This window comes from Salvelinus namaycush, chromosome 3 (assembly GCF_016432855.1).
Source record: "Salvelinus namaycush isolate Seneca chromosome 3, SaNama_1.0, whole genome shotgun sequence".
In the NCBI taxonomy this organism is placed as follows: Eukaryota; Metazoa; Chordata; class Actinopteri; order Salmoniformes; family Salmonidae; genus Salvelinus; species Salvelinus namaycush.
In genome coordinates this window covers 23,697,779-23,711,278 of record NC_052309.1, presented here as the reverse complement: position 1 = coordinate 23,711,278, position 13,500 = coordinate 23,697,779, and the positions used below count along the sequence as shown (strand labels likewise).

The following is a 13,500-nucleotide window of genomic DNA, read 5'->3' as shown; positions in this document are numbered from 1 at the left end:
CCAGGTGGACCATACACTGAGTTCTAATGGGGGAGATTCCGGGAGACCAGAGGTAACAAAGCACTGGCCTGGCCGGTTGTGTGGTCTTATCATTGCCAGCAGGTAGAGAGGAGTGGTTACCCTCACTGCCTCAAATGCAAGCACAATTGCTTTGAATCTGAAGCCAACAATAACTGGGAGCTTGTGTGGAGAGATGAGGAAAAGGGTGACATGGGCTGGCTTTAAGAAATACAAGTATTTAGTCCACACAAACAAAGTTAAGTCCACAGACAAGACCTCTCTGACACTGGCAGTCAACAGCTCTTTGTTGGCAGCTACTTGAAAGCAAGGGGAAAAGCATCATGTTGTTTTGACCTCAATGCTAGGCTGCTGTCTGTCTTTGCGGCTCATCTGAGGATAGAAAACGTTTCATATTAGAATCAGAGGAGTCTCCGCTGCCCTCAGATGACAATGTGCCTGTACCTTTCAAACGAGAGAATCTCATTATCTGGAACCTGATACATTCACTTCACTGAGGCTCAGTGACAACGACAACTCAGAAGTAAAAAAATGTGTCACTGTTTAAAAAGGAAACAAAAATCATTAGTGAGAAGAACTTGCTATTTTTACTCTCCCATGATGATAGAATATTCTGTTAGAATAAGCTTTCACATGATACTGTGCAACGGAAAAAGGAGGTGGGGTAGGGGGGTGGGGTGGAGGGGTACTGTAGAAATCCAGTGAAATCTAAAACCAGGGAGACTGCAGCATTAGAGTGGGGCTAAACCACTGCAGTGGGAAATCTACATACTTCTACTACAGCTTTTGTAGTGGATGCACTGCGCTGCAGTGACCCAGCCTTGGCCCACGTACACCTCAAATAGTCTCACAGTCCAGTTCACATTTGTATTTCGTTCACTTGTTAATGTTCAAATGTGTTCTATTAAATTAACATCACATAGAGCTTTCAGTCTCTCTCTATATATCCACATAGGCCTATACACACATCTAAATCAGGAGCAAAAACAAGAATAGTTCCAGTTTCCTGTGTCGCAACTCCTCTGGAGACTGCGTGGTTGAGCACAGTAGTTGGCCGCAAAAGGTCTTGGATGACGGCCAGGCAACCTCAAGAGTAGCATTTCCCATCATCTCAATGTGTTTACAGTTCAGGGAGCACAAGGAATTACATAACTCAGGAAAATAGCTCTTCTCATGGTTTGGACACAAAAGACAGTCACACATAAATACACAAAGATGAATAACTGTAAGGTAATCATACACAAGCTTTATGGTGTAGCCTACTGAATTGTGGTCAGGGTGTGAGATTTAATTTGATGCATTTCTAAGTATTTTCCCAGTGGCAACACACCGACTTATCTTGTAGTTCCAGGTGTTTTGTCAACACTACCACACTGACTCTAATATACTATTTGTGAAGTAGGCTTCAAACTATTATGCCATGGTACTCAGTCTGTTCCCTCTCACTGCAAATCCAGATAACACAATACCTACTGGGCACAGACTGGTTGAATCAACGCTGTTTCAACGTAATTTGACAAAGTATGGCGATGTGCAATCTAAGTGGAAAATACATTGGATTTGAAAAATTCATTAACGTCAACTTTTGTTTTGAGGGTGAAACTTCAACCACAGGATTATCTCATCATGGTAATCAATTTTCAACAGACAAACCTTGTTGAATTTGTACCTTCAAGACAATGTCAGATCTTCAACGGTATAGCCACCATCAGAAAGAAAAAAATCTGTGCAGCACCACCTACTGGAGAGTATTTCCATCTACAGCTATCCATTCAGCCTCCCATCCAGGGTTTTAAACATGCCCAACGCTGCTTAACTTAGGTATTTATCACTGACTACTACCACTGGGCTATCTTCAGAATGATCATTGAGAGATCTAATAACTAAATAGATTCACTGTTGCTATTGAAGTAATTCCAAAGGGTAGGTTAACTAGGTTTAAGAGTAAAAATAAAATGTAACCATACCTTATGTCATATCATCAATGATACTATTAGGCCCATATATAGCATTTGCAAAGTCATCCACAGCTATTGTATTGTTTCAATTCAACCTAGGGTTCATCTAAAAATAGACAATACATATTGGCCTAGGGTTTCAGTTGATTTCACATTTCATCTTCAATATAATAATTAATATGTTGGATTCACGTCTCCATCTAAACCACAGATCAATTGCTATAATAATCTGCACAGAATCTCAAACAGCATTGATCACTTGCACTATGTACTTTAATGTAATCTCAACTGCAATCCAGCTCATTGGGTTGTGCTATTAGATAAAGCACAGTGATAACACATTAAGTTGTATAATAAATACAAAATATCTGACATTGAATTCCCATTTGAACTTTGTTGTGCTTTTAAAACGGTTGAAAGTGCAGTGATAACACATTTAGATAAAAACCAAAAATCTGGTTGAAAGCATAGTGATAACATTGGGAATTCAAAAAACTTCTGGCTGTCTTGAGTGGGTGAATAAAGGTTGAAATCTCACTGATCAACATCTCAACCAATTAAAAGAATGTCCATGTTGAAATGACATGGTGTGCCCAGTGGGTAGCCGAGAGTCAATGGTTGTACAGCAAATGGGGAGGAATTTGGAGGCTTGCTCACAACAGATGACTGCAAACTGACATTGATGTTCTTCTATTTCAGCATTAGCAAGCTCCAACCGAAACATCAACCATTATTGGCTGCTAGCGCCATCAAAAGGTCCAGGATTGTATGCTCCTGGATTGTTGAGGTCTCATTTGCTGTTGTAAAGTTATTTGTCCAGCAGAGGGTAGTGTCTCTAGATGTACAGATATAGGCCTTACTTCTCATTGACGCCAAACCCATCACTGGTGTGTGTGTGGCCAAAGAGCTCTATTATCATGTGACGAAAGCGTCAGTTCCAATCCAAGTGCCAAAGCCGTTTAGCAAACTCCAGGCGCTTACATTTGTTGGATGATATGAAAATAGAGCTCCTTGGCCATGCACACAAGTGGTGGGTTTGGCATCGAAATGAGAATGCATGAGCAGAAAAAAAAAAACATGCCCACTGTAAAATATGGTGGTGGATCTTTGATGTTATGGGGCTATTTTTCCTCCACTGGTCCTGGGGCACTTGTTAAGGTCAACAGCATCAATAACTTTACCCAATACCTGGATATTCTAGCCAAAAACCTGGTTTCTTCTGCCAAGAGGCTAAAACTTGGCAACACGTGGATTCTCCAGCAAGACAATAACCCCAATCATGTTTTTTTTTTTATCACAAAGAAATTGTTCATTGGCCACAAAATCAACATTTTGCAATGGCCATTTCAGTCTCCGGACTTGAAAGCGATTGAAAACCTGTGGTTTGAAAAGGGCAATCCATAAGAGCAATGTATATCAAGGATTTGGAACTATTGTGTATGGTGGAATGGTCTAAGATACCTCCCAATGTGTTCTCTAACTCAAAACATTTGACAAAAAACGCTCAGTGCCGTTAACCTCACAAGGTGAGGTATTGAAAACAGGGGTATCAAAAATTTGACCCATCTTGTTAAACAAAATCTCTTTCTCTGAGCGATTGTATTACTTCCCAATTCCCAATTTTTAACATTGTATTTTAATTATTTTATAGTAATTTTTGCTCAACTTTATCAAGGGTGTCAATAATTTCAGCCCCCACTGTATATGCTACATGTAGGCATAGAAATGTGAACATTTGCTTTCATTCATACCAGCTGCTTCGGCGTGTACGTGACAAATCAAGAAATTGATATACATATACAGCCTATTCCTTATTGTTGAAAAAGTGAATTGATACAATTACAGATGTGCCCTTTGTCAATGCCAGTGAGAGCAAAAACACATACTAAAACTCCCATAATTGGTTGTGTCAACATGGGAAAACACATCTTTGGGCATGAAATTGTCACAGATAGCTTACCACAACAAATTCAGTTGTAACAGCTGACAGAAAACAATAACATAGGAAAAATCTAACTTAAAAAGGGGCAATCTGCAGCAGTTACATACATTTGTAGACTTTAATTAATGTTCTTGAAGAATAAAACGTCAAGATGCCTCATGAGATTACTGTAACTGCCATACCCAAATCAGAACACAAAATGTCTTACTCCTTTGTTTGTAATTAAAGTTGCAAAAAGTCAACTAACACTGTACAGCCTAAAAACATGATTAAAACTATAATTTTGATATCATCATTGATACATATTAGGTCTGTTCATGAGTTTGAAAGTGGATACATTTCTTCTGCCCTATCCCTCAGCTGTTTACCAGATCAGTGGGGGTTGACCGCTTCGTTATTGTTGGAACTACAGATTGCCACTTTAAAGACAAGAATCATGACAAGATGTATTAATGCTCAAAATACAAACGGTTAAACATGTAGCCATGTGCTCAGTAAATACATAAAACTAACTGTAGTTAGGACAGGTCTTACAGATGAAATAGACAATGTAGTGTAGAAAAGAAAGTGCTGAGATGTAGAAACAAATGCAGAGTTGGTCAATGAGTATAATATATGGAAAAGGTCTTACAATAGTATGATAATCACAGAAATAAAGGAACATTTATGATGAATCTACTAAAATCGGCAATAAAAAAGTATCCCAACCAACCCCTTGTTTTTTGTCTTTTTATCTACAAACAAAACAAATGTATCAAGGATTTAAGTGCAAGGCAGCATTATATTCTTCATAGTGCTAGACAAAAAAAATGGTAACTGGGGCAATATCCCAAAATGCCAACCAGCATGATACAATTTCACAGACTTTGCCAGCAGACAGTTGAGTTACGATTACCTGGGTAAAAATCAATCTATATCAGTTTTCAGCAGATGGATTGGTTGTGAATACAAATGTAACATAACTTTTTAGAATTCTTGCAGAGGTACTACAGAATACAAATCTAAAGAACAAAGCATTATTTTCAGATATCAGATTCTGTCAACCAAAAATAAAACAAACCATTATTTAAAAAAAAAAAATTAAAACAATCCTACAAAATCAGTTTCACGAAAATGTAAGACATTAACGATGCGGTTCCCCCTACATTTGATATCTAAAAAAGGTTAACTGACCTGCTATCCAAATCTGCACGTTGAAGCTGAATCTTATAAATGCATCACAATCTAATACCATCATAATAGTGTACTAGCACAGACTGCAGTAAACAGCTTTCTGTAAAGAAAGTCATAAAAAAAAAGACTAAAAGGCCACCTACAACTTGACAGAGTGAAAATACCATGTAGTTTAGCTACCAATATGTGATGTGTAGCCTAACGCTGGGCTGAGCAAATGCAAGGTATACTCAGGCCTGAACATTTTAATGAAAGATTGCATGGGAGAGTCTGTATTTTGATGACTGTTCACAAGATAACGCAGTATGATAGAACAGCACAGGCTTCCTTATCCATTGCAACACAAATTCTAAGGCTTGTACATCACATTGAAATACAATAGCTTATTAATCAAAACAGCACATTTGCAATGTGTGATAACGGTAACAGACAATCATTCTATTTTCGGTGATGTAAACGTACTAGATGGTGTCTTTTTGCTGGCACATAGTATGAAAACGTGGGATACAGGCCTATATGCTAACTGTAGAGGTTTCAGCCCATTTTTAGGGATTTGCCCCAGACATGTGTTTGCTACATTCAACAGGGCGCACCATTTCCACTGCTTTTCTTCCTTTACTGGTGAAGTCTGGCAGCTGCTCATAGTCCACTGGGCTTACAGGACTCCCAGACTCAGAGCAAAGATGAGGCATTCCATGGGTGATCCCCACTGGCCTAATCTTACTGTGTTGATTGTAAGGATGAGAGTCAACAGTCGATGTGTAAAAAAGGGCCTCACCCCCACCACCTGATGCCTTATCTGATCTCCCATAGTGGGCATGAGGTCGACCAGGGGCCTGTGGCCGACAGGATTCTGATTGCAAAGGAAGATGAGATGGCCTATGCAACGGTCCTGTATTCTGAGGGATAGAAATACAGGATACTCTGTCAGTCAGTTTGCTAGCTGAGATCGGTTGAGGTTTACAGTTTGGGACTCGACTGACTGGCTGACTGAATGATACCACGCGTCCGTCTTGGGTTTGATAGAGACTGTGCGTCTGCTCTTTTCTTTTCCCATCTGCTCCTGGGTGGGTTACAGTCCCCTCAGTATCTGGTTGCCATGACTGCAACATGTTTCTATTGTCCCCATTTTCTGAAGTGGAAATGTGACCATTATTTTTGCTGTGAAGTGAGGACGCCATCTTTGAGACTCTTTCAGTTCTAGGGCATGATGCTAGCGCTGCCCCACTCCCTAAATACATGTCAGTCATCTCTAACTCCAAGCTCTTTGTGTCCAGGGATCTACTCCTCCTATTTAAGGCCAGAGGACTCGGCAGAGGAGCCAGTGGACTCGACTGATGGACTCGTGTAAGGCTAAGGTGACGTGGCAGGCTGGCAATTCCCCAAGTATTACTGAGGAGACTCCGTTCATAGAGGTCAAACATTTGTAAGTCACATTCAGCAAACGCATCCTTTTGCAGGTAGCTTTCTTCAAACACTTCGTAAGGCGACGTGATGTCTTCCTCCCCTATTACCATATCCATCTGCTGATCATATTCCCCCTCATTATCCATGTCCACGACATCAAATGTGACAATGGCAGGGAGGGATTGCATGTTTTGGGAAAAGGGAGAGCCTGACTCAGAGCCTCCCATGCTTTCAGTTGAATTACTATAAAACTGTGACTGTTTTGTAAAGTCCACTAGGGCTTGGGAGAAGCAAATTGCCTGGTCATCCTTCAAGTCATTATTTGTTTCTTTAGAAATATCATGATTTCCTCTTAAGTGGGGGGATTGTGGCTTGTTTTGCTCAGGGCACATTCCTTGTGATTGACATGTTTTTGAGGCCAGGGAGCTTAAAGCTGCATCTGACATTCTCTCACTATTCCCACCATTACAGGCTTTGAAATATCTCTGCTCTATGGCATGCGATCGGTTTTCCTTTTTATTCAAAGCCTCTGGGTTGACCTGATCCTCTTTCATAGAGGCTTGAGTTTTTGTGTTGACCTTAGAAATGCTTTCCTGGAAGCTATTATCTTGGTGGATCCTCCCTTTGGTGAACAGAGCCTGCTCTTTGGAAAGTTTACACATGCTTTTCAACTCCGCACAGAGAAGGTCCTGCTGGATCAAAGTCAGCCTGTCCTCTTCCATTAGATCAGTTTCAGGAGTGAACATAGCATGTACATCACTACACTGAGCTGGCATTTCTAAAAACTCAAGTGGATCAGGCAGCTTAGATTTTTCAAGAGGTGGACTGATAAGACTATCATCAGGCTCAAAAAGCTCATACAGAGCGTCGCCACTGTAACTGTCCCTTGGTAGTCTATCCGTCCTGATCTTGTCAACTTTGTCACGTCCGTCTTCATCTTGTCCTGGGGTGGTAGAGTCATAGTAACCCTCATCGCTGTTAGGAACTGACTCTTGATGGTCACTCTGAGGGGTCATGACATCCGCAGATGTAAGGGTGGTCTCTGTAACTTCAAGATCACCATTGCTGTTGTTGCTGATGTCCATGTTATAGGAGCTAGATGGCTCTTCAGGTGTCATCCTAGGACTTTCACTGTGTTCTAGAAAGTCTGGTTCCTGGCTGTCTGTATAACAAATGTTCTCTGCAGCGTCATTTTCCCAGAGGTCATGGAGATAGTCTCCAGCCACCTCATCAGGGGTGGCCATTTCTTCTCCTCCACCCTGGTAGGTAACATAACAGGAACTTCTTTTGCCTGCATTTCGACTCCTTTCCCCCGAGACTGTGCTCTCTGCAATACTGTCGTCATCTTGATCAGCTATTATGTCACCACAGCCAGTGAGTGAGTCAAAACTCTTCAGAGACGCCACATCACCATAAAGCAAGCTTATTTGAGATGAGCCAGTAGGCAGCTGGACATTCACTGTAGACTCTAGGCTGGTGTTCGGGAGAGAACCAGGTTCGGTGGTTTCATGGAGTGTCTCTTCATGTTTTTTGGGGTTATCATTCTTTGCTACAATGTCCTTGCCTTTCATCAGTTCCCCTACAAGAGAATCCACACTTCTTTGTTTCACCATGTTGTTCTCAGACACTATGACATCAGCATTAATACATTCAGGCGCAATAGTCAAACAATCTTCGACATTTGCCGAAACAGGCACATTGGATTCAGACAAACTGTTCAGGCACTCAGTGTCATTTTGGTCAATCTTAGTCTGGGCAATTGGCACCTCTTTGTTGCAGACATGAGACATTGCAACCATTTCATTTTTTTCTAAATCACAATTTCTATTCTTTCTATGACGCCTGATGCTGTTAAAAAGTCCCCTCAAACCCTTTTTCTGCCGGGGGAGGGAGAAGGACTTCTGATCACCAGTAGAGTGACCAAATTCACTACAACAAGTGCTAGGAGTCTGGCTGTGGTACTCAAAATCTCCTGCTGGAACATATCCACTTCGCAGACTGTCCTCCCAACCTGCCTTGCTAAGTCCATCATGCGTTTTACTCTTGCTTACTACCTTTTTAGAGGCACACTTGTTCTGATTTTTGTTCCTCCCTCCAAAGAAGTTGGGCAAAACACAAATGCTTTTACGTCCTCCAAAGAATCTTAAGGCAGTCCTCTTCAGTTTCCCTGATGGCTGAGGCTCTGGGGGCACAGCATCAAATGTGTCAGATGGAGGCTTTACCTCAGTCTGTGAATCCTGGCCACCCATGGCTGTCTGCTCACAGCCAGCAGACAAATGCTTTGTATAACTTGCTGGCTCAATTCCTCCGCAGGGCTCCATGGCAACACAATCTACAGGAAGATGAAATGAACAGAGAGCATGACAGTCATCACCATCAGGTGCAAAGAAGACTGCTGCCAAGCCATCCTACAAAACCATTTGCTTCCATGTTTTCTGAAATGTAGGACAAATGAAGAATTAGGCATAGAATGATTCGATTCTGTTTTATACACTGGTGGGCCTACATCAAGCATGTTGGAATGTTTTTCTTCGCATTAGAGGAAATAACACGTTTATAGTTAATGATCTGACAAACCTTTCACAACAGAAGTGTCATGCTATCTGCATAAAAAGTGTAAAGCAAGTTGTCCATTATCTAGGTGCAACATTATGCGCAGATAAATAAACAATAGGACGTGCCAAAACTGTTTTAACTTGGCATAGCCATCAAGTCACCACCTGTTTTGGAAACAAAACCATTAGCTATGTAGGCCTAATTGTTTATTATGCTATGCTACACACTACGCGAGAAAACAGAAGCATGACGTTTGTTACCCAAGCAGTCGTCGGGTTAAGAAAACAACAACGCTTAGCTATGTGTAGCTAAGTTAATGCCTAACGTTAGCTTGTGTGTGGCCTCTAAATCTGAAGGACGTAAACTACCAGCATATTATCATCTACCTAGCTAATATTCCGAAATTGAGGTGATTGTATTAATCTAGCTTGCTAGCAATCTAGCTAGCTACTTCCAATAAATAACATTTTACTTTCTTGCTACAGTAACTACCATTGTTGGGAAATATAACTGTTACACACTGGCAGTAGAGGTGATAAGCTACGTTAGCTAACTAGTTAGCTAGTCTAGAATACAATAATTCCCTGCAAGCGTCAAACGGTGGCTAGCATTACAACGAGGGAAACGTTCGCCAAATGTTCAAAACATCTTCCCAATAAAAGTCGTGTTTAGGCGATGGGGAGATATATAAATTAACCAACCTTGTTGTTTGGCTGCTACACCCCAGGATAATATACACAATAAATCCGATTCACTTTGTTCAGTCGCGTTAACAGTCTGGAGCCTCTTGTTCATATGCGCATTGAATTCTGGTAGTCGTAGTGCGGACGGGGTATGTCTTTCTTTTTAGTTATCGTCTATTGTAAATACTAGAAGAAAAAACACGAGAAATTAGAAACGGGTCAGTTGTAAGAAATAATATCTGATACATTTTGTTAAAATAAAGTAAAAAATAAACGACTAAATAATCACGAAACAGAAAAGTTGAGTCGGAGCTTGCACTCTTCTTGGCCTCCGGATGCTCAAACTAGGATAATTTCGCCAACAAGACATTCATTAAATAATTTGATGGTCAATTTATCTTTCATTTTCTAGTTAAGTAGTACCTACTTCAAATATTCCAGTATGCCTGCACATTGTACATTTGTTACTGGCAGACCCTGCATATAGCTTCCTCTCTTATTTCCTATTTCTCGTGTTTTTATATACATTGAATAGTGCACTGTTGAGTAGAGTTTGCAAGTTAAGCGTTTCACTGTACACACTTGAAACGTTGTTAGGTCTGCATGGCTATTATCATAGCTCAGTTGAAATTGTATTGTTAGTAGACTACTGGAACGTCAGCTACACCATCAATGTAATGTCAATTATGTATATTATTACTTGCATGGTGCACTCCACCAATGAGATGACCTTGACTTATTCAGCCTGAATTAAAAATGAATCAAATAGATTTGTTTCTCACCCATCTACACACAATACCCCATAATGACAAACTAAAAACATGTTTTTAGAAATGTTTGCAAATGTATTGAAAATGAAATAATTGACATAAGTATTCACTCCCCTGAGTCAATACTTTGTAGAAGCATCTTTGGCAGCGATTACAGCTGTGAGTCTTTCTGGGTGTCTCTAAGAGCTTTCCACACCTGGATTGTGCAACATTTGCCCATTATTCTTTTCAGAATTATTCAAGCTCTGTCAAATGGGTTGTTGATCATTGCTAGACAACCATTTTAAGGTCTTGCCATAGATTTTCAAGTAGATTTAAGTCAAAACTGTTGCTTGGCCACTCAGTAACATTCACTGTCTTCTTAGTAAGCAACTCCGGTGTATATTTGGCCTTGTGTTTTAGGTTATTGTCCTGCTGAAAGGTGAATTAATCTCCCAGTGTCTGGTGGAAAGCAGACTGAACCAGGTTTTCCTCCAGGATTTTTCCTGTGCATAGTTCCATTCCATTTCTTTTTTTATCCAGAAAAACTCCCCAGTCCTTAACAATAACAAAGATACCTATAACATGATGCAGCCATCACTATGCTTGAAAGTATGGAGACTGGTACTCGGTAATGTGTTGTTTTGGATTTGCCCGAACATAACACTTTGTATTCAGAACATTCAGTCAGTTAGGTTAGTATTGTGGAGTAACTACAATGTTTTTGATCCATTCTCATAGTGAATGGCCTCCTAGTGAAATCCCAGAGAGGTTTCCTTCCTCTCCGGCAACTGAGTTAGGAAGGACCACCTGTATCTTTGTAGTGACTGGGTGTATTGATACACCATCCAAAGTGTAATTAATAACTTCACCATGCTCAAAGGGATATTCAATGACCGTTTTATGTTTTTTACTGATCTACCAATAGGTGCCCTTCTTTGCAAGGCAGTGGTAAATCTCCCTGGTCTTTGTGGTTGAATCTGTGTTTGAAATTCAATGCTCGACTGAGGGATTTTACAGATAATTGTGTGAGGGCTACGGAGATGAGGGAGTCATTCAAAAATCATGTTAAACACTATTATTGCACACAGAGTAAGTCTATGCAACTTATTATGTGACTTGTTAAGCACATTTCTACTACTGAACGTATTTATGCTTGCCATAACAAAGGGTTGAATACTTGACTCAAGACATTTCAGCTTTCATTTTTTATTAATTTTAAACATTTCAAAAACAGAATTCCACTTTGACATTATGGGGTATTTTTTGTGTGTAGACCAGTGACCCCCCCAAAAATCTAAAATTCATTTTAAATTCAGGCTGCTACACAACAAAATGTGAAAAAAATGCAAGGGGTGTATGCACATAAAGTGTAAAAATAAAAATAAATGTTCTGTTGCAAAATTTGTTCAAGCCATTTTACTGGCTGTACTTTTTACAGCACATTATATTTTATACTTACATTGCAGTCTTTCAAAATGCACATAAATTCAAACAGATGTATATTACACAAATATTCTCTAAAACAAAGGACAAAAATGTGTAACATCACTATGAAATGTTTTGCAAAAAGTAAGCATTATATTTCATGTAGCAAAAGTATAGTGACAGTATATGCTTTCAACAGAGATATATAGCAGTTTTGGGGACTGATTTGTAATGCAAGAAGTTTATCATGCTTGATGGCATTTCCAAATGGTCAATGGACTGGATTTTGTTGATCTTCCTGAGGTATCCTCGGATGGCAAGTTGGCACTGTGATACGAGGGACTTGGGACAACCTAGCAAAGAGAATTGAATTTGAGTTAGTTAATGTGTAATAATCAGGTATTTTTAATTCACAGATTCAAGAGTTTATTCAAATAGCCAAATGCTGCTCTGTTGGTAAAGCAGTACAGTAGTGTATTGTCAAGTAGCAATTAAAAAACAAAACAATAACCCTAGATGTCAATAAAAACATTAACAGGAATCAATTGGAGAATACTAAGGTTTATCAACAGCATAACTCCTTCATCACCTCTTTCTTGCAGCAGCAGCTCCACAGCCTCATTCTGCTTTGTGGATTTCTCTATGATGAGAGTTGGGAAGTAGACATTTGCACCAAAGTCAATCAATAGTTGGATGTACTCCACCCCACAGCCCTGTCTGCGGCACATTTCAAGGACAGTCTTGGGCTGCTTGATTTTTCTAAGAATCTGTGCATCTGTGCAGTTGTAATTTGGATCAGCCCCGTAAGAGAAGCAATACTTTAAAGCAGTCTAAGTGTCCATACACAGCAGACAGATAGAGGAGGCCACTAGAAACACTGGCACTTGAAGTAAACAGCAAGACTTTGGACCTGGAGTTGACCTCAGCACCATGTTTAAGTAGTTGCTTCAGAATCTCAACATCCCCTTCTCTAGCTGCAGTCAAGACAGGGGAGCAGTTGTTTTACAAGCTGCCACTGGGGTTAACACCTGCCCTAAGGAGGGCTAAAACACAGTTCAAGTATTTCCCACAGACAGCTGTGAAGATTGGGGTCTGAGCCTTCACGTCTAGAAAGTCCACCTCCACTCCGTGGGGCAGTAGAACCTGAGATGACCTTTAGATGCTGCCATTCGTAAAGGTGTTCCTGGGATACCCCAGCCACTCCTACAGTTGAGAAACTTCTTGTACTTTTCTTGAGAGACCAGCTCATCAAGGAGTCATTCATCATTGTTGGACACTACATGATGGAGCAGTTGACTTTCACCCCTGTAGTCCTCTTCTTCTTCTTCAACAATTTTTAACTGGATCATATAAATCTGGTTCAAAGCAAGAAAGAAAAACATAATAAATAAGGCTCGTCAAATTATGTGCATTTAAAGGCCTTTTTTAAAAGGCTGTTCATGTCTATCTAGTTAACGTTAGCTAGCTATTTTTTTACGAGGGAGGACGAGGTGGACATTTTCACCAATTGAAAGCTAGTTATGCTATGCACACAACAATAAATGGAATAATCTTTAATAATCACTTAATATTAGTCTGTTTGCTCG

The 13,500-nt window shown here is 40.1% G+C and overlaps 1 protein-coding gene and 1 pseudogene across 1 annotated transcript; both read right to left on the bottom strand.

Moving 5' to 3' along the window:
* Positions 1–4,653: 4,653 nt before the first annotated feature.
* On the bottom strand, positions 4,654–9,818 carry LOC120045093 (APC membrane recruitment protein 1-like). Its single transcript, XM_038989964.1, has 2 exons — positions 9,756–9,818; positions 4,654–8,830 (listed from the first exon to the last, which is right to left on the bottom strand). The coding sequence occupies exon 2, from the start codon at positions 8,817–8,819 to the stop codon at positions 5,637–5,639; it is 3,183 nt and encodes a 1,060-aa protein (XP_038845892.1). The 5' UTR covers positions 8,820–8,830; positions 9,756–9,818; the 3' UTR covers positions 4,654–5,636.
* Positions 9,819–12,106: 2,288 nt separating this feature from the next.
* On the bottom strand, positions 12,107–13,278 carry LOC120043691 (annotated as a pseudogene).
* Between the last annotated feature and the right edge of the window lie 222 nt (positions 13,279–13,500).

Excerpts from the sequence above, each read along its gene's own strand:
- LOC120045093 (XM_038989964.1), bottom strand. The coding sequence starts at position 8,819 with ATGGAGCCCTGCGGAGGAATTGAGCCAGCAAGTTATACAAAGCATTTG.